The sequence below is a fragment of the Podarcis bocagei genome (assembly GCF_964188305.1).
Source record: "Podarcis bocagei genome assembly, chromosome: 4".
In the NCBI taxonomy this organism is placed as follows: Eukaryota; Metazoa; Chordata; class Lepidosauria; order Squamata; family Lacertidae; genus Podarcis; species Podarcis bocagei.
Genome location: NC_138128.1, coordinates 43483316 through 43508814, shown reverse-complemented (window position 1 = coordinate 43508814; position 25499 = coordinate 43483316). Strand labels below are relative to the sequence as shown.

Below are 25499 nucleotides of genomic sequence, written 5' to 3'. Positions count from 1 at the left end.
TGATCCCATTTCTGTGGCAGTGGAATGTTACAGTGGTCATACTCTCTACCCTTCATAGAGTGCTAGGCTCTAGAAATAAAAAAAGACAAGAGTAAACGTCTGACTCATCAGTGAGTACATGTTATAACTTTGACCCCTTTCATTGTTATTTTTAGGCGAGTTTGTTTTGGGGATGTTAGCAGCTCTCATTAAATGTTCCAGCACATAGCATATGCTAGCCTCTTAAAATCAGAGAAGCTGCACTGCATCCTGTTGTTGCAGGCTGAGGTTGAATTGGACTGGGTTTCACACGTTTCAAAACTTGAGGGAGCTTTTTTATTGTTGCTGCCATTGAACAATTGGGAGTCAGAATCCTTGCTGGTCTACTGCAAATTGCTCAAATCGATGCATATGTACTGATTTGCCATCTGCCCATCCCTGGACTAAAGCCAACTTCATTCATGAAAGCTTATGCCACAAATCTTTTTTTTCTGATGCCACAAAACACCTTTCTGTTTTTTGTTGCAACAGACTAACATGGCTACCCTTCTGGAACAAGCTATCTATATTCACAATGTCTTAATAGCTTTCTCACTTTCCCAAAGAAGAAACATTGCAAACATGCTTCATCCAGTCACTTCGCTAACTGCAGAATTCTGTGGGAGTGTTATTTCCTGATGCTGGCATTCGCTAATAACGCCTGTCGACCCACCAGACAGGCATATGTTCTTATTCAATTCTATTCTTTCCCTGGTGACTATGTGTAGAAATTACTGCAGTAAAGCTCGCTCCACACACTTCCTTGTGCAAACAGGATGATCCTGCTAAAATCCCTTAATTTTTCTTACCAAATATATTATGGGGATTCTCCCCTTCTGCTCAACTTTTATGGCACTATAGCCCCTCCAGACAGCAGTAATTGGGAAAGCATCGCAGAACAGCTAACAAAGCAGAACTAATGCACTATTACTGCGTCAAGAACATGTTGCAGAATAAAGCAGCAATAAAACACCAGTCTGGAGGGGCCCTGAGTCTTCTAACCAACAAGTCTGATTATGTGTTTGTGTGATCTTAAAGAAATTCTAGAGAGACTTCACTAACCACTCTATTGTTCCAAAATGACTGTCCAAAGCTCAATATTGCTAAGTGCTGCCATTTAAAAAAAAAAAACAGAAGGCATTAGGACAGTCTGAAATGTAATCCTTTCAGCTACAAGCAGAATAAATATAGCACAGACTGCAGATGGCTGCAGAACAAGACATCCAGAGTGATCTGACAATCTGTGTGCTGTCGGGAGGTGAGTCTTAAGCACCGCTCTGCCTCTCCCCGTCATTTTCCTGAACCAGGGAAAGGTTCAGCTGCTCCTCTTCCTGCAGCCCCGCCATTCCCCTTCAAATGTTGACCCTCTGCAAGGTCACCGATTCTCTGTTCATTAGCAATTCCAGGTCAGCCTGCGATGAGAATCTCCTCGTCCAAGAGAGGATTACGTTCTGTGTCAATGTCTCCAGGCAGCAGCCCTTCCCGAGCTTTCAGCAAGTCCAGACGCTGAGGGTCCCCGTCTTTGATGATCCCTCAGAGGACCTGTATCGATACTTTGAGCGCTGCAGCGATGCCATAGAGGGCGCAGTCCAGAGTGGTGGGAAGTGCTTAGTGTACTGTAAAAACGGCCGCAGCAGATCTGCTGCCATCTGCACTGCCTACTTGATGAAGCACCAAAATCTCAGCCTGAAGGATGCCTTTGAGGTATTGTGAGCATGCAGGAAAAATAACTATCTTGTTCTATAGCTCGGCTGTTGATGCTGAAATGCAGAAGCATTTGTATTTCAACTGGGCAAGAGCATCTGACTTTCTAATTTGTAATGCTTTGCATAACAAAAGTCATTACAATAGTTCTGATTCAGTTTTCTCTCTCCAAGGAAAGTGTCGTAAGGATAAGAAAGACAATTAATTTTAAAGGCAGCCTAATTTCCTCCTCAGTTGGGCAAATAAAGCCAACTCTGACTGGAGATTGTTGGGGGTGTTTTTGCCCAATGAAATTCCAATGGCAAGCAAATTCTGAATTGTCAGATTCAGGAGTTTAAACTCCTGTAAAATAAAATCTGGCAACATTATACAGGAGGTTTTGCAGCTTCCTCCCTATGCACTTTAAAATATTATATAATAATAATAATAATAATAATAATAATAATAATAATAATAATAATAAGCATTTCAGAAATATTGTATGTTGTTTAGTCAAATTTATTAAGTTAGTCAAATTTATGCAAAGGAGGTTTTCAAAGAATGTAATAGTTGCTTGTGGCATGGACACGTTTCACACTATTACCTCTGCCAGACAGGTGTTTGTTCTCTTACAAATAGCTACTTGACCAGAGGCAACAGTAAGGGCTTCTACACATTATTTTAAATGAGTGTACAATGTGTGCACACATTACTTAAGCTGTACACTCATAGTTATTCACATGCAACATTTAATGTGTGTGTGTAGCTATGTACACAATAGCTGAGTTGTACAAATCAAGTGTACACTCTTTCACATCAATAGTGGCAGTGATAGTTTGTACCTCAGTGTAACAGGTGTGAACAAGCTGAGTGAGACAAAAATGTGTGTACACCATTGGAAGTTAATGCCACTCACATGTTGCTTTCAACTCTCTTAAAAACTATTGCCTGTTTCTAGCATTAAAACAGACCTCTGTTGTATTGCCAGAAAACTAGTTTTGAGGAGCAAAGGGGTGGCAAGGACTACAAACAGCAACAATTTGGTTCTTTTTGCCAGGACCTTAATATACTATGGCTGTATGTACACCATACATTTAAAGCACAGGGCTTCCCCCAGCTCTAGGAACTGTAGTTCACTCACCACAAAATTATAATTTGCAGCAGCCCTTCCAAACTACAGTGCCCAGAATTCTTAGAGGGAAGAAATGTGCTTTTATATTGTGTATATGGTGTGTAGCAAATGGTGATGAATTTTCATGAGGACTTTTTATTGAAAAAGTAATAATAATAATAATCCAAACTGATATAGAAATGTGGAAAACTGAACTTAAGATTGGAACAATGCAAAACTGGTAGAAATCTAAATTGACGAATTTGCCCATTCCTATAGACTGCTATGATGAGATGTATGTACGTCTGTTAAATTTGCAGTCATTATTTATGAATTTGCATCTGTGCATATAAATTAGCACATAAATTTATGTCACTCTGTGCCTTCTTTTCAGTGATACTGTTCCACTTTTAGGGCAACTGTAAATGGCCAGCCTGTGGGAAAGTCACTTCCTTTCTGTGTAATACATTTCTTTTTTTCTCCCTGTAGATTGTGAAGATGGCCAGGCCGGTAGCAGAGCCCAATGTTGGCTTTTGGTCCCAGTTACAAAAATATGAAGGGCATTTACAAATGCAGCATCAGATGGATCCTTCTCGAAAAATAACTTCGCAATAAACATTTTTGTTTTGATCCAGACTGTGGTGTGGGGGGAAACTCCTTGAAGGAGGTGTGTGTGTCCTAAGAGCTTGGAAAGATTGTAGATGCCTCCAGACTGTCAGTATTGTTGGCGGCAAGGAAAAAATATAGGTATACAGAAATGAGAATTCTGCAGATGCCAAGATTCAGTTTTGGGGCAAGTACTCTTTGGTGAGAGAACCCCAGCAGAGATTTAAAATCACAAAATATACAGCATGGAAATGTACGCCTTTAGGCCTTTAAAATATGTATTTCTGAGTTCCAGAACTTCCCTCTTCCCTTAGCATAGAAAAATACCGCATGTTTGGTAAGTTAAAAATGATTTACTTACAAACTATCCAATGGTCAGGTTCCTGCACTTCAGAAAAAGTTGCACAGGCAATAAAACTTGGCTTAGTTAAAGTGGTAAAGTTCCTAAATTATTGGTATAGGAACTCAAGAGTAGAGTGGCCATGTGGTCTGAGCTGCAGAAACCAACTTAGACCTCCTCACACATTGAGCTTCTCAGGAAGACTGGTTGAACAATAGGCTTGATTACCTAGTCCAGGGGTCAGCAACCCGCAACCTGTGGCTCTTTTCCCCCTTGGCCGCTGCTCTGGGGTGGATACTAGCGAGGGGAGGAGGCGCATTGTGCGCCCCGACACTCCCCACTATGGCTGGCGCTGTACTGGCTGTGACGTCACATGGGGGCGGTGCGTGCGTTAGTCATGCACCATCCCAACGTCACCTTCCCGCCCGCCCGCTACATTGTAAGGGGCATGTACGCTGGTCACTGCATTGAAAGGGGGCATGTACGCTGGTCACTGTTTTGAAGGGGAGTGAAGAACACACACACAAAAAGGTAACTTGTTAATTTAACGTTTATTTCTATGAGGAGGAGTAATTCTGAGGGGTCAAACAAAGAAATAATAAAAAAGTGACAAAAAAGTTATTTTTATAATGACGAGTTTTGCGGCTCCCAGTTTTTTTTTCTTCGGAAACGGGTCCAAGTGGCTCTTTTTGTCTTAAAGGTTGCAGACCCCTGACCTAGTCCCTCTCAAGCTGAGGGGAAGCGACCTCCTAAGCCTGGCAAGGCTGCTTACTTTACGGTATTAACCCCTTAGAGTTAAGCATGGTTATATGAGGGTGGTTATCCCACAAGAATTTTGTGGGAGAGATTCAAGTGTGCGCAGGAGCTTATGTTTGCACAATCAAAGTGGATTAAAGCTATCAGTTGTCTTACACAACATACCCACTTTTTTAAAAATGAATTTTTTGCTTTTTGGAAAATGAAGGAGAAAGCCTTTGAAAAGTGTGTGATTAACAAATGGTTGATGGTGAAACATATAATCACCTCATAAGCAAATCATGGCAAACACCTGGCAAACAAATCAGAACAAATGATCAATAAAGACTGAGCATAGTCTAGCCTCTGTTTAACAGCAAATCAGAATGCATGCTCAAAAGTCAGGTCGTCCAGACTCGCTCTGTGACTGATCAGCATGCTTCTCATCTGCCTAGTTCCTGAGGAGCCGTTTTTGTGGACTGCCCAGAAGTCACACAGACATCCCCCAAAACATTATTCTTTGGAACTTTAGTAGTCTCTGAAGCCACAAAATAAATGTTGACAATTGAGGTCAAAATGTGGCTATGTGCCCCTCTAGATTGGAGGGCTTTTGTGTGTGATTCTTGGGTGTTGTTGGTATCCATCTTTGAAAAATGATGCACAATGTTGGCACTCTATTGCGTTACTCAAGGCTAAAAATTTATTTAAAATGTGTTTTAATGCAACACTGCTTCATTTGTTTTATTTCACCAATAGATATGTATTTTGAGCATGTTGCGAGCGCCCACTGGCATGACTGACAATCACCTGTATTTAAATAAAAGTTTCTACTCTCATGGGAAACATACATTATAACAGCTGGCTCCAAAGTTCATAACAAGGAAGGACAGAACAACAAATAATGGCCTTGGGCAAAATGAAAACTGTCTTTGCGAATATGTAAAATATATCAATCTACTCTTATCTGCATTTTATGCCTGCATTTATGATTGCCTGTAGCTATTTGTCTACATTAAAATCATATCAGTATTTTCTTTTTCGATTAACAGTACTCTGCTAGTGAATTGGCATATTTTTCTGAAAGTGATTATGATTGATGACTGATTATACAATACGAATAAAGTATTTAGGGTGTGGAAGAAGTAATCTTAGTTTATTAGTGATGGCTGAATTTTTACATGCAAGGCAGCTTAATCATAGAATTGTAGAGTTGGAAGGGATCCTAAGGATCATCTAGTCCATCCCCTACAAGCTGTCCCATACCAGCAACCTTGGTGTTATCAGCACCATGCTCTAACCAAGCAGCTTAATAAGAGGGAGGGTTCTGTTTTGAGAAGAGAAAGGGTGAGTTCTTAACTTTCCCACCTGCTGACTGTTTTTCAACTCCCAATCCTACTCCCATCTGCTTCAGTACACACACAAACAGCTCCCCTACCACTCTTCTTCTTTGAAAAAAGGCCAGGGCTTCTTTTAAGTGTAACATGTCGTTTATCCCTACCCTAAGCCAGGAACTGCATACCTTTTGGGGTCAGTGGGCACACTGGGTTTTATAAGAAATTGTAATGGGTGCCAGTGACTGGTGGATGGGCAGTGGTGGTGGTAAGGCATAACACACAATAGCTGCCACATCTAAACGAGCAGCAGACGATATAGGCCCCTAAAATGGTCCCCATCCATGGAAAAGTGGATGGCCCTACATCAGCCTCTGCTACACTCACAGAGCAGCTTTTTGTATCTCTCCTGTTCAGAAGAGAAGGGAGGGTGTCTAATCCTGGCCTACAATGGAATGTGGGCATATTTAAGGAGTGTTTGTTCAGCGTAGGGGAGACTGAGCCTGTGCAAACAGAAACTGAGGAAGAAGAGCAAACATGTCTCTCATTTATTGAGGATATTTACTCGAGACCTACTTACTCGAGATTGTTTGGTAGGGTGGTCACGCAAGCAGCACACTGGCTATCTCTGCCTAAGTTCATGGAAATGTGGGCCCCGATGTCTAACGGTGGGTAACATAACACACAAGAGAAGCAAAACTTTGTTATAAAGAAGCACAAACTCTAGGTTTATTGAATATACACAAACAGTAAAGATGTTAGCACTCGGTAGAACATACATTCATAAGCAGCAGGTCAAAACATGTAACAAAGGTTCTGCACAAAAAGTCTCTTTAACAGTAGCTCTGGCCAATGAGAGCTCTGTGATGCAATGCCTAAGTGAGGTGAATGAGAATGTTTCCCCTTCGAATCTTGCCTCCATCACAATCCATCACATCCTTGGTAGGAGGCCTTCAGCAAATTTCCCTATCTCTTCCTCAGCCCCTTCCTCCATCTGCAGTGTGGGGATTATCCTGATCAACCATGCAGAACTGTTGTAATGGTTACAGAGATAATATGTGTGTGAAGCACTCTGGACACTCTAAAGCACTATGCAAATACTGTGGTATCAATATTATTAAGGTCCATGATAACTTGTCAGAATCAGTTCATGCCTCATATAGTGTTTGCATATTGTATGGTTAAATACTGAATCCTTCAGAGAGAGATAAGACGTTTTATTCCTGAAATGATCCTAAGTTTACAGTGTTCCCTAGTACAATGAGACAACATTATGACAAACTAAATAAATGTAGATAAACTAGATAAAACTAGATAAAAAACACCTCCTGGGTGTTTTTTTGTTTGTTTTTGTTTTTGTTTTTTTGGGGGGGTTGGGAATATGCTAACATGTTACATATTATTTTTCTTTACTAGGCTAGTCCTCATACACCCAAATGACACTGTAGCTTAAACTATTACCAGAAGGAAACTCTACATATATGTAAAATGTCTGTTGAAAGTGGAATATGGAAATGGGAATGGAGGGCTTAGATGTTATACAGTAATGAGTTAGAACATGTGAAACATTTTAAAATCTAAACGTAGTCTTTGGCAGATGTGACTGTCTCGGACTGTTTGATGTAAACACGTGCATCCTTGCCTTGCCAGGTAACAGCATACTTGTAGTCTCTGTAATTAAAAAGAGGTGTCAATGTGCTGCTGCTCTCTCATTCTTTCATTCTCTCTATTTTTGAGAAATTTAACTGAGTCAGGCATGTCAAAGTGCAAGTAGATAAACAGGTACCACTCCGGCGGGAAGGTAAACGCCGTTTCCATGCGCTGCTCTGGTTCGCCAGAAGCGGCTTAGTCATGCTGGCCACATGACCCGGAAGCTGTATGCCGGCTCCCTCGGCCAATAAAGCGAGATGAGCGGCGAACCCCAGAGTCGGTCATGACTGGACCTAATGGTCAGGGGTCCCTTTACCTTTACTAGAGGTTACAATCCAATCCTATTCATGTTTGCTCAGATGAAAGTCCCATCATTTTCAGTATTATTTCAGGCATTTCATTGCATATGTTATATATTTTCAAAATGCTTAGAAAGCAATATAAACACTTGGGGTTTGTTACCAGACAAAACAGACTGCTCAGTGAAATCTTTAACAATCTCATTGATACTTTTTACTCTTGTAATAGCAATTGGTCAACTACCTGTGTTTTTCTTTGCATGCTGAACATGTCAGGAAGACCCCACCAAGTATAGAAAGGAGGGAACCAGCCCAGCCTAAGTACAGTGCATATCCCAGCTCATATCTGGAAAAAAATGATTTCATAGAAGCATCATTACAATCAAATCAGATACATTTTGCCATATTTTTCTAATGTAGTGGCTGCTATTGGGAAAAACATCAAATATAGGAGGAGAAAGCTAGGAGATATGACCAGCTGCTCTCCAGGTTATTTCTGCAGAAGGCAGGAAAATGGGTTTTGTCTCAAATAGATGATCTGCAAACACTGAGGTGGGTCAATGCAGGGTTTCACCTACAGTAATCCTTTAAACACCCCCCCCCCCCGCAACCTATCTTCTTTTATGGTCGTCAGAGACATTAATTCCTCTGTCCTTTGGTCACATTTCAGCATGACCAACAGACTGAAATCAGGAACTAGGCCAACAGGAAGCAGCAGAATGTTACTGAAAAATGCAGTCAAAGTATTCTTATGAATCTCATCATTTTTTGTTAAGAAATGTACAATGCAAAAAAGATTAAAGCCAAATGTTAGTTTCATGTGAGTTTTAACAATGCCTAAAGCCATTTACATATTGCAGTTACTGAACTGAGTTTTTTTTAAACAACAACATGCAAGTCTGTAAACTTACTTGGTTCCACCATAAAATGAATCAAAAAACTGAGCTGTGATCCTTTCTGCATACCAAGAAATAGCAACCATTGATGAGAGACCTAGGGAAACAATACAGATCCATTTTAATGGAGCGAACTAACGAATTCCACAGCCTTGCCTTACAGAAATAACATGTACGTAAATATAATAAAGTCATCAGCTGATTAATGAAATCCTACTCAGCCTCATGAGTTTCAGCTGAATACTCAATTCAGCTGAGTTGGTTAATTTGCTCAGGGCTGCTGGATAGATGTGTTTCTGCATCATTACATTGTGTTGAATAAGATGGCAATTGAGTGCCTCCCCTTTCCTATTATTCCATTGCTTCTCAAAAAAATTTCTCTGGGCCACTTATAAAAATTTGCATGCACCACATAGATTTTTTTATCAAAAAGAAATACATTGGAAAACAAAAAGAAACAACAACTAGCAGTGCTTGATTTATAACACAAAACACAACTACTTTATAATATGATCACGGGGCATCCAGAAAGCATAAAATGATGCAGCTGCATAAGAACATTAATCATTCCCAAAATAGAATTATAAACACATCTTCTCCAGCACTCTGTTCTAACGGTGATTCTAATTCACTAGTAGGGTTGTCCTCAAGATCTCTCACTTTGAAAAAACATCAATTCATATTCTTCAAATAAAAAAAAACATTATTTTGATACTATACTATATTGAAATGTTTAAATGTTTCTTTGATTGCCCTTGAATCCTCCTGCCACACCAGCATGGTGCACAACATCCTTTGAGAGACACTGTATTATTCAATTAGCTTTATTTTTTTTGGTGCACGGTCTACTGATATCTCACCTGCTAAAATGAAGACCATTCCTCCCAGCATAGCAATTTTTGATTTTGCATTTTCACTATTGGATCCAAGCTGAGTGCACTTCAAACCAAGCAATGTCAGCAGAGTCCCACACATACCCAAGATGAGCGAAGTGATCATGAGGGCCCGACATGCTTGAATATAAGCTGCAGAGGAAAGAAAATTTTGTCAAGAAAGGTATCAGTTTCGGCAAAGGACATGTCAAACAGCAATACATGCCCACTGATCCAAATGTTCTATATATACTGTATATGTGGTTTAATAGAAAGCAGTATCAGGAAGCCCATAGAGGCAGATGTGAGATTAACCAGCCCAAACTATGATTCCACCCTCTCAAGCCCTTAGACTGTCAGAAACATCTTACATTACCCACATGTATGTGAATCTGTCTTTTGGTCTGACTTCTCCTCTGAGAGTTGCCCAAATTCCCCTTCCTTTTAAGAAATACATTGAGGATATCACTGTTCCTCCCTTCTTTAGGGAGTCCTCTATGCCTTTGAGATATTAGAAGCCATTACACCAATCCTCATGCTCATCTCATACCTGTTTGCATGCTTAGCAACCAACATAACAAAGGAAAGGAGCAAAGATTGATGCTGGACAGATCTGGAAGTAAATGGTCAAGACTGAATGCAAGCATACAGAGATGAGCAACAACCAGCATAATTATTCTATATGCAAACATCTCCACCATCTGGTGGTCATTTTGCCAGTTTAATGTTTGAAGCTATTCTCTCCATCCCATATTGGGTTTGCAAAGCCATTTCTATTTATATTTTGACTCTGTGTAGCTCAGCAGCACTGACACCCCAATTACTAACCATTCATTCATTCAAATTTATATACCACTTGATTGTAAAAAACCTCAAAGCAGGTTACTAAACAAATACAACACTAAAATTATTAGTAAAAACAATTAAAACATACAGGCTGGGGGCTGGTGGATAAAAAACAAAAGCATATTTATGATGTAGTGAGAAATTCCCTAGAATACTATCCACTGGTATGTATTGATTCATAAAGTAACTTATTAATCCACTGTACCAATGAATAGCACTTGCAGCACATGATTAATGAATCAAGTGACAAGAGCAGGTGACAAATAAATGTAAGCCACATGTTTTCTGTAGCTATTATGCAACTGAATTCTACGCTATCATCTAGCATTATCATACTCTTTAATGAGCGTCTGGTGGTTCTATAATGTAAACTTATCTATGTAGTTTGCAGGTTTCAAACAACAAAGTATATACCTAATCTGCCATGGCACTGCACGTAAGGGTTTCCTGGGGACCACAATGTAGGAATTGGGTCTTTAGTGTTGTGGCCCCTATCCTGTGGAATCCCCTCCGCTCGAATGTTAGATAGGCATCATCTTTTGGTGCCTACTGAAGGCTTTCCTCTTTCAACAAGTCTTTCAGCAAGTTGAGGCCTCTGCATCTGTAGCAGAATTGCTTTAGATATGTTTCAAGGATGTTTTTATTGTTTTGTCACTTGTTGTTTGAAACCCTGGAATGATTTACGAGGAAGAGTGGGATATAAATTTAACAGCAATAATAACAGAATAAATAGTCCATTTATGTATGGTATGAATCAGCCAAAGTTAGGAATTTTACATAAGAAGTTGTCTTTTCTCTTCAATTTAGTGTGGGAAATGGTCATACTCAATGTCTAGGATTCTGAGTTAGGGTTCCTTTTCCCTCTCAAGATCAAGGTACAGTGGTACCTCGCAAGACGAATGCCTCGCAAGACGGAAAACTCGCAAGACGAAAGGGTTTTTTGTTTTTTGAGCTGCTTCGCAAGACGATTTCCCCTATGGGCTTGCTTCGCAAGACGGAAACGTCTTGCAAGTTTGTTTCCTTTTTCTTAACACCGTTAATACAGTTGCGACTTGACTTCGAGGAGCAACTCATAGCACGCGGTGTGGTAGCCTTTTTTGAGGTTTTTGAAGACTTTGGTGATTTTTGAAGCTTTTCCAAAACTTTTCCGATACCATGCTTCGCAAGACGAAAAAAATTGCAAGACGACAAAACTCGCGGAACGAATTAATTTCGTCTTGCGAGACACCACTGTATACATTCTGTGAGATATGCTGACTGCTTAAATTTAACTTTGTTGTTGGAAAACAACATCCATATACTCTGTCACTTTTGTTTCAAGTAACCAACCAATCTTTCTTTATGCCTCATTTGTTAATTTCTTGTGAGCATAAAATCAAGGGCAGGAAACATAGTCTTAACATACAAATGTTTAAAGATCTTAAACTTTTTGGGAGTGTGCGTGGGATATATGTGGGAGGTGGGCATGCATGGAGGTTCAGACATACACACCCTAACGCTACTGCTGGTCTTTGTATACATTTGTAGACATTAAACCAGAATTTATATACCACTTGATTCTAACAGTGTCCTCTTTTCACCTCCATTTTTCTGGTGAGGCAGTACCTCTTTTTCGGTCATTCCTAAGCAGCCACCTTACCTCCTGCCTTGCTTTTGGCAGCAAATCCAGAGGCAGTCCAAGGTATAATTGCAACCACAAAGTTTATTATGAAACAGGAGCAAAGCATAACGCTTGATGGTCAGATATTTTCTTTTTAAGAATACATTTCTAGTTCTGGCAGATACTTTCACTGGTTTAATAAGGACAGAAACTGTGGACTTGCTTGTTTTGGAATCCTTTTAGTTAAAAGGCTATTTTTAAGTCTCAATCTAGCTCTTCCCCTCCAGACTCAATTCACAAAGCACTTATGTGCAGTCAGAGCACAAAGAAGGAAGGAAGGAGTATTGTCCCTCTAATGGTCAGCAAAATAAAGGCATTTTTTTTTAAAAAAAGAAAGAAACCTGGAACCTCCTTTAGAAAGCAGGGAAGTTTTGAGCAAAATATATATTTAATGGCACACCATCAAAGCAAAGCTACTTTCTTCTAAAAGTTAGAACCCAGACGCAGAGAGTAGAAGCAGAAAGAAACAAGGTCAAGGACCATTCAGTTCAATCTTCCAACTAATTGCATAATAATTGCCGCGAGAAGCATGACTAGGCTGCCCCTGTGTATACATGGATCTATGTGAGTACTTTGTATAAAAGGTAAGGTAAAGGGGCACAGGTGGTTCTGTAGTCTAAATTGCTGAGCCTCTTGGGCTTGCTGATTGGAAAGTCAGCAGTTCGAATACACGTGACAGGGTGACCTCCTGTTGCTTTGTCCCAGCTCTTGCCAACCTAGCAGTTCGAAAGCATACCAGTGTGAGTAGATAAATAGGTATTGCTGCGACGGGAAGGTAAATGGTGTTTCTGTGCGCTATGGCTTCTGTCATGGTGTACCAGAAGCGGTTTAGTCATGCTGGCCACATGACCTGGAAAGCTGCCTGTGGAAAAATGCTGGCTCCCTTGGCTTGAAAGCGGAAATAAGCATCGCACCCCATAGTCAAATTCAACTGGACTTAACAGTCCAGGGATCCTTTATCTTTTTAACCTTTACTTAAAGATACAAAGATACAAAGCCCCTCGCTAATGGCTTGCATCCCATGACTTGAGGCACATTATTTTGCTGAGCAACCAAACCAGCCCACTTTCTCACTGCAGCTTCTGTGCCATAATCCATATGGTCCCAGGGGGGACTGCAGTGGGGAGCAGGGATTGGTAAAAAACAGGCACCCTGAGCATGCACAGTGCAAAGCCACCACTGGATACAGCCAAACAAAACTTCACAGTTTCGATGGCTGGTTGCCTGGACATCATACTTATTTCCCACAAGCATCAAGGAAGTAGCTATTTAGATGCCCAAATTCAGTTAGACCTGCAGGGGGCTACCATAGGGACCAGTGTGCCCACCAGTACCCTCTATGGCAGGGGTTGTCAACCTGGTCCCTACTGCCCACTAGTGGGTGTTTCAGGATTCTAGGTGGGTGGTAGGGGGTTCTATGGCACAAGCTGAATCCTCCTTCCATCGAGCACTGGTGGGCGGTAAGGAAATTTTAACATCAAGAAAGATGCATTAGTGGGCAGTAAGTATAAAAAGGTTGACTACCCCTGCTCTATGGTATGCATGAAAGGGCTCAGTAAATATTCCCTTAAAAATCCACAATGCACAAGGAACTGTTTGCTTTTCCTGCTCAGTTCCTGTTTGCATTGGCTCACCCTCCCCTACGCTGAACACATCCCCATAAACATGTTCACATTTCATTGGATGCCTGGATCAGATATCCTCTCTCCTTTCTGTTCTGAAGAGAGAAGAGATGCAAAGAGCTTCTCTCTGAGAGCAAGCATGGCAATGGCTGATATAGGTGCCTGTCTTTCCATTAATGCAGGGGAAATGCCAACATCATTTTGTAGCCCTGCCTCTTTTCACTCTGAGACATAATAGTCATTTTATCTTACGCCACTCCCCACAGCAACCATTTTGTGAGTGGCACCAACAGCCCTTTCTCAACAATCCAAATGTGCCAAATGACTCAATATGTTTAGTGACCCCACACATGGCAGGAGGGGGAGGAATCCAACATGCTACATCCTGGGTCACACTGCTGAAAACACTAGTTGACATGTTTGCGTGGTTGGGTTAGCTCTGGGTGGGCATGCTTGCCCAACTCCTTATGTAACGTAGGATGCCACATGACCTGTTGCTATGTTGGTGCAAAGGAAATTGTCTCCCATACTATCACAACTATATATATCAGTAAGAACAGGCTGCTACTATGTTCAGTACAGAGATTTGATTGCCCCTCTTATCAGATAGCTGAGTAATATAATAAGCAAGGCAGCAAATGTGTCAGCAGCTACTTGCGTGTAAAGAGTCAACTATGTAATCTCCAAAGCTAGGTAGTTCTCCATTCCTTAATGAAGTGCAAACACTATAAGTTTCTAAAAATATATAAGTAGATACACAAAGAAGGTCCACAGGTCAGCGACAAAGCACCTACTTTTCACAGAGATGGTAACATCCAATTTCTGGCATCTCCAGGTAGGGTTGGGAGAGAACTCAGCCTGAAACCCTGAAGAGCATCCATAGAAATGTGTGCCAGTCTAAACTTTTCCTATGATTTATTGCTGTAGATCAGAGGTTCCCAAACCTATTTGGCCTACCACCCCCTTTAAAAAATGATAATTACTCAGCACCCCCTGGGAAACTACTTTCTTTAAGCAAATAAACAGAAAGGTGCAGTGACAATTTTGCATTTGAAGTAACAGTCCACTACGCTCCAACGGCATCCCACAGCCCACCTTCCATTGGCCAAATGGGCAGGCAAGCTGTAATCCACTTCCTGGGCCTGGGTGAAGCCAAAAAGGGTTCACCCAAGCCGAGTAAAACTCTTCGCCTCCAGCACAACCACCGGATCCAGGGGAGGCATTGTCACTATCCCACAACGCCACCCAATCTGGCGGTAAGCGCCATTACACAGCAGGTGAAACACGTATGAACGGTTTTTCAAAATTTTCTTCTCTTCTTTATGCTTCCACCGCCCCCTTATTTTTATCTCATGCTCCTCAATTGACCCAGGGCTACTACCACATCCCTGGATCGTTCCAGCACCCCAAAGCATTTCCCAAACATTGCTGTAGATCATAGCATCAGTGAAGTTGGCATAAATTGAAATTATGACCTGTTTTAACCCTGGAACTTCTTATCTTATCTGAACCCTGAAAGGCATGAATAAATATCCTGACCTCTTAATATATAAAGATAAAAAAAAAAATCCTGTTTTACCAGCAAAGTTTAATTATCACCTCCTATAGGAAAGAATGGTGTATGTACAGACAATGGAATCTTCTTCCAAAAGTTAAGTCACAATTCAGCAAACATATAATACTGTATAACCAACTAGTTAGTCATTTCTCACTAAGGTCATGTCATCTCAACCACAAACTGGGCAAATGGATAGGAACTTGTACGAAATCAGCAATAAAGCAAAGGAATAAAGATTTATCCCTTCTCCAGAAGGTAACACTGGCTCAGATATGCCAACCCATCCTTTTAGTGTCACATGAATTTCGGCCCTGACATCTTTTCCAGTCTTTGGTTTCATGCGTTTGTCTATTTTATATGCATTACTTGAGACATCCAAACCAAGAGTTGCTTAACACCCCTATTAATGTGGATTTGTTGAAATATTTATAGCACCTACAAAGTTATTCGGTTTTGTTTATGAGAATATAAGAACCCAGACCATCTGGCTGCAGGATAATGCTTCATGAGCTATAAAAAAATAATCCTAAAAACAAAGGTTACACAAGCAGTGTTAGATATAATGAACTATAAATATTTTTAATCGTTTTATTTACAATAAAGTCTATTTTGGCAAGTATCAGTGAGATGGCTGAGCTCGCATTTCACCAACCAAGTAGGTCAATGCAAGGTTTGATGGTTGCCTCACGTACTGTAGTCTCAGATCACTATTGAAACATAGAGTAAATATATTGTTTCTTACTTTGACGCAGCAAACCTCAAATCACTTTTAATAATTAGCTCATCTGTGACAGATCTGGCAATGGACAGCTTGCCACAAGGTGCTGTTGGTGCCTGCCCATCAGGAGTGAAGTACCGTAGTCTTTCAGACAACTTCCTGTATGAGCACCATGTAGCCAGCTGTGACCAGATCTACTGGCAGTTGCCAAAAAGCGATTCCCGAGTGTTAAAATGTTAACACTCAAGCCTTTCTGACATTCAGCTGGAATACAGCAACACGGCACCAAAATAAGAGAGTTATAAGATATATTCATTATACCAGGGAAAGATTTCAAGCTATCAATTATTTTGGATTTACTGATACAGCCTGTATATCGTTTGCACAGGATTTGTGACCTACTTGCAAGTCGTGGCCCACAGGTTGAGAAACACTGGACAAGAAGGTCAGAAACTGTAAAATGAGGGCAGTCAAAACTCTGGCATGGTCTGCTCAAACAATCTATAAAACACTGTTATGAGTTTGACTGTCTTTATTACTGTGACTGGGTCCCCATCACTATGGTTTTGCCTGACAAATCAAAATATGGCTTGGACCTAACAAAAGGACAGTGGTGTTCCTTGATGACTGGGGATACTATTGCCCTGGAATGTCTCTCCCACCCTTCAGCTAGTGGGAAGAACAGAGAAATAGACTGGAGCAAGTAAGCATTTGCAAAGAAGGGCACTTTCAGACGGTACACAGAACAAATGTGTGCAGGTGGGAAATTGGTTACAAGTTCCACTCTCAACCACATCACATACATGTTTATGTTTATGAGGTTATACTGTCTCTAAGGGGCTATAGAAAGTGAGAGATTTTAGCCAGAGGTAGCTGAACTAGAAGTAGCCCAGAAGGCTGTGAAGATCCATGCTGTTCATTTGGGGAATCTGATGCAGGCTCAGCAGTTGTTCTACTTCCTGTTAGAAGCTACCATATTTTTCTGTGTATAAGACCCCCCCCCATGTATAAGACACCCCCTATTTTTGAAGACTCCAGATTAAGAAAACACCCCTCAGCACTACCTGTGTATAAGATGAGCCCCAATTTTAAACCTAATTTTTTGGTAAAAAAACCCTACTCTTACACATGGAAAAATATAGTATTTGTTTCTAATATGCTTTGCTTATACATTGTAAATCTCCAGTCCTCTCTTATCCAAAGGGAATTAATCCTTGTAGCATTGCCTCTGCAGAATACTCATGGAAGCCAGAAGTACATTATTTGAAAATGCAGAAAAGCAAGCCTATATATTTTCAGGTCAATGCAGATTTTGTTGAGTGTATGCAAAGCAAAATGCAAATTTTCAAATGTAATGTTACAAAATAAATTTTAACAAAGCCTGATCATAACCCAACACATCAGTGGTAACGAACAAATCCCCCTAAATAACAGGCACACCACTGTGTACAGATATTTTTTTAATAGCTTATTTAAAGCTCAGTTGCTTCTCTACAATACATTGCCCCATTGCCAATGCCAATAATACCTTCTCTATAGATAAATAACCGGCCATCACAAACCTTTAGCTGTTTTTAATAACAGCCAAAAAATGTTATTTTGTTTAAAGCTCTGTGAAGACTATGTGTTACCTTCAGTAAGGGAATGCACTGACACACACTTTACTTTCAATGTGTTCTGATTCATCACCTTTCAGAGCAGGTGGAGAGAGAATCTTGTCCTCCACATATCGACATGCTAAGAAACTTCAAAAATCCTTCACTTTTGGAGCTCAAACAAGCAGTCTGTTATAATCTGACAAGCTCTTTGAGGGAAATGCCTCATTGATGTTATTTTCAGTCAAAATTCACTATTTATACTTTCCACGCACCCACCCAATGAATTATTTCAACTGATAAAGACGTGGACATGTACATCAAATAAAGACATACCAGGAAGTGCCAAAAGTGTATCAAACGCTCTGCAGTTGGAGATTCCAATACTATCTTCCGCACAGCTGTGCCACAGGTTTTCATACAGGCTTGAGCTTGTAATCACACTCCCATGTACGGTGGAGACTTTCCAGTAACTGTTTTTTAAAGTTGCTCCAATCACTACCCAGCCACCCAAGGTGAGTACAAAACCAGTGAGTTCCAAAACAGCAGACATAGTTGAAACTTCTAACAGATATATTATCTATTTTGTATTAAGATGGAATATAAGAAGTATCTCCCCATTAAAGGCCACTTGCTGTCTTAGCTAGTTTCCTCCAAAATGAAGCTACCTTTGATCTTTGTTCCGTCAACTAAATGATAAGATTTGTAGCACATTGCTTTTAATAATTGGAGGCGTGGTTTAAGAAAAAAGTGCTAATTGCATTGGATTTGCAAAAGGACAAATGCTATTGATCAGTTTTTCTGATAAAATTTACGGCATGGGTATTTTTTCACATTTGCATAGCTATCTAATGCTTCAGGTAACTGAAACAATTGCCTCAGAGTGCCTTCTCCTGCTTCATGGAGCCCACTTGGCAATGAAACAAGCTAAGAGACAGTTTGAACATGAGTGGAGAGAAACTCACGTCAAATGCCATCAAACACTGCTGAGGGTTCATCATCAAGCCTACTTAGTGGCAGTGAAGACAGCAAAGAAGGTATACTTGGTAGCCTCCGTTGCAATCCTCATTATGCCGTTCAGTACTGTGGGTGCTTTTACAGTCTAGCCCAAAAGAGGTAGCAGAACTGATAGCAGCTTGCTGTGACTTGTTTGCAAAGCATTTTATAGCTAAAATAGCTTGCATTCACTGGGACCTTGACTCTGCTGTTTCAACAGATGGCTCTCAAAGGGTGTCCAGAGCACTGCCTAGTCCTGTTGGATGAGTTTCAGTTGGTAAGGCTCAAGGATGCGGGCCCAGTCCTTGGATCAGTCACAGTGACTGCTTGCATTCTAGATCCTTGGCCTTCTTGGCTGATAAAAACTAGACAGTTGGTTGGACCAGGAAGGTTATCAATGCCTCCTTATAAGAGAGGGTGGTCCCTGCTTGCTTGAAGAAGGCAGTGGTAAGAGCACTCCTTAAGAAACTCTCCCTGGATCTGGAAAATCTAAACAATTACTGGCCAGTTGCCAATCTCCCCTTTTGGGGAGAGGTTCTTGAGTGAGAGGTCATGGACCAGATCCAGGCACTCTTGGAAGACATTGATTTTCTAGATCCATTTCAATTGGGGCTTAGGTTCAGTTTTGGCACAGAAACTGCTTAGGTTGCCCTTTATGAGACCCATGTCAGCAGAGGCTGATTTAGAGGAGCGTGACTAGTTCACTTGCACTGGGTAAGGTGCTTAGGGGGCACCGCAACAATTCTTTATAATGGAACACGATAGGCGGGGGAGATTTTTTCCTTGGATAGGGTGCTACTGAAATTTCAGACCCCAAGATTTTCTACTCTGAGTGGTTTACAAAGCCATTAAAAATACTAAGTATAAATCCAATTTTGCACAACAAAACTAATTTTAAAATCAACCAAATTCATCTCAAACCAGCATATAGAGGGAATAGGAATACAGAAGGGTCTTTACCCGGTACCTAAACACCATAATGTAGGCACTTTGAGCTAGTATGTGTAGGAAAGGGCAATACTTCAAGTAGTCTGGCCCACAAGCCATTTAGGGCACTAAAGATTCAAAGGAGCACTTTGAAATGAACCTGGAAGCAGACTGAGAGTCAGTTCACAGGTGTATGTCAGCACACTGGTGTGATGTGATGATATTTACCACTCCCCATCAATACCTCCAGCCACCTTATTTTGGAACAAATGACGTTTCCAGACCATTTTCAAAGGGAGTGCCACATATAATGCAATGAAATAATCCAACAGGGAGGTTATCAAATCATTTACAACTGTAGTAAGGTGATCTCTCCCCAAATGGGTCATAGCTGGTTAGGTTAGCTTAAGCTGATCAAAGCTGGTCTAAGTCACCAAGGCCAGCTGAGTCTCAAGAAGCAATGCTAGACCTCCCTCCCTACCACAAACTATAAGCCAGCTTCTTTTAGCAAGACTGCAACTCCATCTAAAGCACCACCAGGAACTGGTGAATTCAGAACACTCTGTCTCCGATTCTTTCCATCATCAGGTCTAGCTCCACCACTACCAGTACAGAGACCCCAAAAGTTCACCCGTGAACAAGCATGTTCCTCAACAGAAAAGGTTGCCCACAATGTGCTATAGGAATGGCTTTGTTGTTGTTTAGTCATTTAGTTGTGTCTGACTCTTTGTTACCCCATGGACCAGAGGACACCAGGCACTCATGTCTTCCACTGCCTCCCGCAGTTTGGTCAAGTTGTAAGGACTGGCTTACTAGCACAGTAATCTAAGGTTACTTACCAATCTGTAGTGCAAATAAATAGTTTTTCTCAATACAGAATTGTGCATGCTCACCCTCAATAAGCTTTTAATCTAGATTTATTTTTGATCCCACTGTTCACAAGCATGGGTGTAGTTACCTGGTGCACATTTGAAAACCCTTCCCTTGTTTAGGTTATCATAGAACTGTACAGTTGGAATGGATCCCGAGGATCAACTAGTCCAAACCCTGCAATGTAGGAATCAAATGGGGCTGTATCCACACACACACACCCTTGCCTATGCCCCAGATGAAGGTGGAAATGGTAACTGCTATCTTGTTACATGCCCACCCACATCACTGGGCAGGTGTAGATATACCCCCGTTTTCCGTTTTCAAATGAGCACAATAGGGGATAATGCAGAATCAATATGCATTGAGATTTTCTTTTTAGAATAAAAGTGGCCCATAAAGAAGCACTTTCCAGAAACATTTAATAGCTACTAAGTCTAAATTGTGTTTGGACTATGTAGAAAAACAAGATCTGAGTGAGCATTGTCTCCAATACTTGTTTCCAGAATGTTTAATTTGCAAGCCTTAATGATTTACTGATAAGGAAATTGATTCCTTGTTAATGCATCTTCGTCAGGGCAAAATAAAAGCCTGACACCACATGATTTTTATGTTTATTTAACACAGCACAAGGATCAGAGCAGGAGACAAAGTCTCAAAGATTAAGGCATAATTAGAAAGTACTTAAGATACAAATAATGACCTACTCAAATGGTTAATTTATTTATTTTTAATGATCCCTGGATAAACTGAGAGTTAAGATGATATTTAAGTATATGGTGTCAAGTTCCATGGGAAAATAGTGAAAATGAATGTGTCTAGATAAACTATCAGCAACTACAATAATGGTAGCTTTCTTGTGTAAACACTCAGCTATTTATACCACATCCAGAAAAATCAACTACCAACGTGCTACACATTTATCAGATTTTGTAGAATTAAACAGCAATTAAATATCTCTCAATGAAGTTTAATACAGGAGAAGTGACAGTAACATGTAAGCACTGCATAATGCAAGGGTGGCTAATCTGTGGCCCTCCAGATGTAATTGGACTTCAACTCCCACAAGCACCAGCCAGCATGGCCAAATGGTAGGTTATGATGGGAGTCAAATAACGTCTGGAGAGCCACCCACCTGTCAAAATGGCCTGTGGAGTAAGGGCTCAGGAAACAGCCCACCAGCCAAACTCTGTTCCCCACCCTGATTTACATGCTTGTGCAACACTAGACAAAAGGTACCATACATCTTCACTCATGTCTGAGATTTAACTTCTAGAACAGAGCTTCCCAAATGTTTCCCACCATGGACCACTTGAAAATTGCTAAACATCTTCACAGACCTGCCTGCTGCAACAATTACAGTGTGATGTGTTAGATGTTGTATGTTTTTTAATTGTATGTTATTACCTCTTTCATTTTTTATTCCTTATATCTTTTTGTATTACAAATTGAATTCTAGAAAAAAATCAATTATGAATATTTAATACGATGGATGCGCTACCGCCCATCTTTAGCCGCAGATCTTCATACACATACCATGGACGACATGAAAGAAGCTTGTGGACTACTGGTGGCTCACAGACCGTAGTTTGGCAACCTCTGTTCTAGAGACATTAGGGAGGGAGCTGAATCTGGATAATGACTGCTCTAGTTATCTCACACTCAATATGTTAACAAAATGTTGCCCAACAGGCAAAAACAGAGATCAAATAGTGGCAGTGATTACCTGGGACATATACTTTGTAAATGTGCATTTTTAAATTTTGAAAGGGAGCAGCCACTGACTATGTACATCAGAGCTCCTTCCTTTGCATTAACACTCCTGGAGTGGGACAAATGCATGTAAACTGTACTATTTGTATGCAGTATATCAAATCCAGTACTTCTAAAAATACAAGTGTTTTCAGTGACAGATTTAGATTATTGTTGACACAACATTTGATCACAGAATATATATGAAGGCTTGCATTAAAGTTCTTTCCTATGTATCTATAAACACACAATGTCAGATGTTCGCATAAGTAGCGCACAAATTCAGACTAAGAATCCAGCATTTTATGTATGAAAAGTGTTAACTTACTTTCCAAACTGAGCAAGGAAAAGAATTTCCTGCACTGAAATGAGCCCAGAGAAGTAGCTACACAGTTCTTCCAGAGACCTTCATAAAACCAGCTTGCAGTAATAAGCGTTGTAGCTGGACTAGAAAATTTCCAGTAGTTGGACACACTGGCAACCAGTAAAAGGATGAGACCCAGAAAAGCCAGAAGCAGTGCAGAGATTTGAAAAGCGGATGACGCCATCCTTCAATGACAAGTGAATTTTCAAAGATTCACTCTCAAATTGTGATGTCAAAATCCTATTTTAAAAGTTGATAAGAGACCATGTAATAGCACACTCGTTATATGAGGAATATTTCTGCTGAGAAGAAAACAAAACTGTTAGCTTCTGTTCTAACACAATATTCTTTGCATGCTAGGTTAAAAGTTATTATCCGATTATACAGCATGGATTCATTTTTAATGCATTTATAGTAGATTTACAGTACTGTTTGCAGAACAGCAGTCAATATTTTGAGATATAGCATATAGAGCAGTATTTCTGATATAAGAATAAAATGCATAATAATAATAATAATAATAATAATAATAATAATAATAACAAAATAAATAAATAAATAAATTTTTATTTATATCCCACCCTCCGCAGCCGAAGCTGGGCTCAGGGCGGCTAACAACAATAAAATAAGACAACATTTCAAAATCATTTCATTAAAAAATTACTTCAAAAGTAATTTGAAGAAAAGATGGGAGCTTCAAATACATTTGAGGTGCACATAGCATCGCATGCAGAATAGTAGTTAGAATCAGAACTATTGGGAAACATGGTAAATAGGACAATATTTCTGGCATAGGAATTCACTGTTATCTATAATAATAATAATTTCCATTTCAATATTTGTTTCTTTGAAAAAATAGAGGTGGGTTATGTTTGAGCAGGAAGGAAGAAGTGAGGATTGGGGAAGTAATGTGGCTATATGTTGTTTGCTTCATAAAGAATTATCAGCAAACCATTAATGAACAATTAATTTGCAACTTCCAAATTTATTTTAAAGCCAATTAGCTGAATTAACACATTTAAATAATTTTACTGGATTTACTGAAGTGTATAATGTAGATTCAATGTCCTGTATAATATATATATACTTACTTTTAGGTATCTGTGTTCTGGATTTTCCCCTTTGAAGTTTTTCCAGAGACACGACAGCACCTTGTGAGGGCCAGTTTTGCCAAACTGAGAGTGAACGTTTTGTAACACTTTAGGACCTTTCCCCCCTGTTCTAAAAATCAATGCCTCCAGCCAGTTCACTGACTTCACCATTGCGCAAGACGTATAGCTGATCCAATGAACTATGTTATTCAAAATGGATCCTGTTCCAGCAGGGGCGAATCGAGGTTTTATTTCACCCATGTCAAAGACCCAGTTTGCCCCATGTGTATTTGCATACACACACACACAGGCTGGAAACCTCACTGATGTCCATCTGGAGGCTTCACCCGGGGCGAAACCCCCCGGCTAGCTTCCCTGTAGCTAAAGGGTTCTTACAGAACCTGAATAAAATCACCTATTAGTATTCCTCTAGTGTCTGACCCCATATTAACTTCCAACGTTCCTTACGTTTAAAGAGAGAAGCCATGTGGTGTTCACTAAACATTGAGGACTACAACTCCCATATTCTCTATCTATTGGCTATGCTGACTGGGGCTGATGGGAGAGGTAGTCTCAGATATTTGGATTGTGCCATGTTGGCTGTCCCTGTTCTAATGTTTTCCAAAATAAACTCATGATTTTATCTCAGGGAAATGATGCTGTGAAAAATGAGATTATTCCAATCTGCAAAAACAACATCCAAACTTCAAGTATTTTCAAAATAATCCTCCATATAGCAACAACCATAACACAACTTTTAGAGGATTCTGAACACTTTATATACTCTAATCCGACTCAACAAGTTTGTAAAACAGGCCAGTGTGTTAGCTCCATTTTGAGAGTAGCTAAAACTGAAGGCCAAATTAGGCATTAGCTTGACAAACATATTGTTCCAGCTCCATTTTTGCTAAGATTATGGGGAATGTAAAGTAGGAATGAATGATGGAAGATGTGCCTTTATTTGTTCAGTGATTCTGGGTCCATTGCAGACGTCCTGAGGCATGGACTCACTTAAGTGTTTAAATATTGGTAGGATGCTACAAGTGCAATACTTTTCGGTTCCAAGTCATTCACTTGGAAGCATTAGTCCTTCTGACACTTCCCTAAAGCCAAGGTTCGTTCTCTCCCTTCCTGTAACAATACTATGTTTATTTTTATTCTCAATGATGGGTATCAAAAAAGAGGTTACTGTTGCCACAGAAATGCTACTAAACTACCTGCTAAAGATCAGATTGTACTCCCAACTTTTTTTTATGCCAAGGCTCCTGTGCTTTTAACCATTATACAAAAGCACAAATCTAGCAGAATGGAGATGTGAAATACTCTGCCAAGAGACATTCAGCAGGCACTTTCTGTCTCAACCTTTAAACGCCTGTTGAAAGCTTTTTATTTTATCAAGCTTATGTAGGCAATTTAGGGTGCAGTTTTTCCATAATACTTAGCCAATTCCTGACTTTGACTTTTAAATATGCTTTTGTTGTAAGGTTTTAGGTAACTGAATAGCGGTTTTAAAATTTTGGAAAAGATTGGAAAATGGAAAAACTCGTGTTCCATTTTCGCCAGTTAAAGCTACTTGACACAGGCCCTGCAAAGGAAAGGAAAAAAATGGTAAACATCCCCGACTGAAGATCAGCAGGGTAACTGCGATCATTGATTTCCGTCAGCATCTTTTCCTACTTCTGCCATTTACCGCTGCTGCCCACACAATCCATGTCTGCGCTTTCCTTTTCCTATGAGAACATATGAGTGGAAGCTACTGCCTCGAGGAAGAAAAGGCCCTCTGGCAAGGAAGAGGCACAGCCGCGGTGCCCAGTCCAGCCTCAGCGCCTTTGATAAAATGGGGACTGAATCCGGCCAACACCAATTGCTTCAAAATGGCGACAGAAAACCCGAAAGGGTCCCCCCCCCCCGCCATATGTTTTTAAGCTCTCTCAATAGGACGCCGTAATAATTTTTTGC

At 40.3% G+C, this 25499-nt stretch overlaps 2 protein-coding genes and 1 long non-coding RNA gene across 6 annotated transcripts; 2 read left to right on the top strand and 1 right to left on the bottom strand.

Annotated features, from left to right (window-relative positions):
• The first annotated feature begins 1283 nt into the window (after nucleotides 1-1283).
• Nucleotides 1284-3442, top strand: DUSP28 (dual specificity phosphatase 28). The gene is made up of 2 exons (XM_081191139.1): nucleotides 1284-1722; nucleotides 3302-3442. Exons 1-2 carry the CDS (start codon nucleotides 1375-1377, stop codon nucleotides 3425-3427), a joined length of 474 nt encoding a protein of 157 aa, XP_081047265.1. The 5' UTR covers nucleotides 1284-1374; the 3' UTR covers nucleotides 3428-3442.
• Nucleotides 3443-6524: 3082 nt separating this feature from the next.
• Nucleotides 6525-25483, bottom strand: LOC308585452 (claudin-15-like). 4 transcript variants are annotated; one of them, XM_081191133.1, is made up of 6 exons: nucleotides 23541-25483; nucleotides 22414-22751; nucleotides 9530-9694; nucleotides 8685-8766; nucleotides 8018-8119; nucleotides 6525-7495 (listed from the first exon to the last, which is right to left on the bottom strand). In XM_081191133.1, exons 2-6 carry the CDS (start codon nucleotides 22631-22633, stop codon nucleotides 7402-7404), a joined length of 663 nt encoding a protein of 220 aa, XP_081047259.1. In that variant the 5' UTR covers nucleotides 22634-22751; nucleotides 23541-25483; the 3' UTR covers nucleotides 6525-7401. The 4 variants fall into 4 exon arrangements, with proteins under 4 accessions (XP_081047259.1, XP_081047261.1, XP_081047260.1 ...); XM_081191135.1 differs by having other exon boundaries at nucleotides 22414-22748; XM_081191134.1 differs by having other exon boundaries at nucleotides 22414-22689.
• Nucleotides 10849-12367, top strand: LOC308585463. Its single transcript, XR_014007416.1, has 2 exons — nucleotides 10849-11134; nucleotides 11170-12367. It is a non-coding gene; the product is annotated as an uncharacterized lncRNA (long non-coding RNA).
• Nucleotides 25484-25499: the final 16 nt, after the last annotated feature.

Excerpts from the sequence above, each read along its gene's own strand:
- LOC308585452 (XM_081191133.1), bottom strand. The coding sequence starts at position 22,633 with ATGGCGTCATCCGCTTTTCAAATCTCTGCACTGCTTCTGGCTTTTCTG. Across the intron at positions 8,767-9,529 it reads AATGGTCTTCATTTTAGCAG|GTCTCTCATCAATGGTTGCT; the intron begins GTGAGATATCAG and ends TTGTTTCCCTAG. Across the intron at positions 8,120-8,684 it reads TCATTTTATGGTGGAACCAA|ATATGAGCTGGGATATGCAC; the intron begins GTAAGTTTACAG and ends ATTTTTTTCCAG.
- DUSP28 (XM_081191139.1), top strand. The coding sequence starts at position 1,375 with ATGTTGACCCTCTGCAAGGTCACCGATTCTCTGTTCATTAGCAATTCC. Across the intron at positions 1,723-3,301 it reads GCCTGAAGGATGCCTTTGAG|ATTGTGAAGATGGCCAGGCC; the intron begins GTATTGTGAGCA and ends TTCTCCCTGTAG.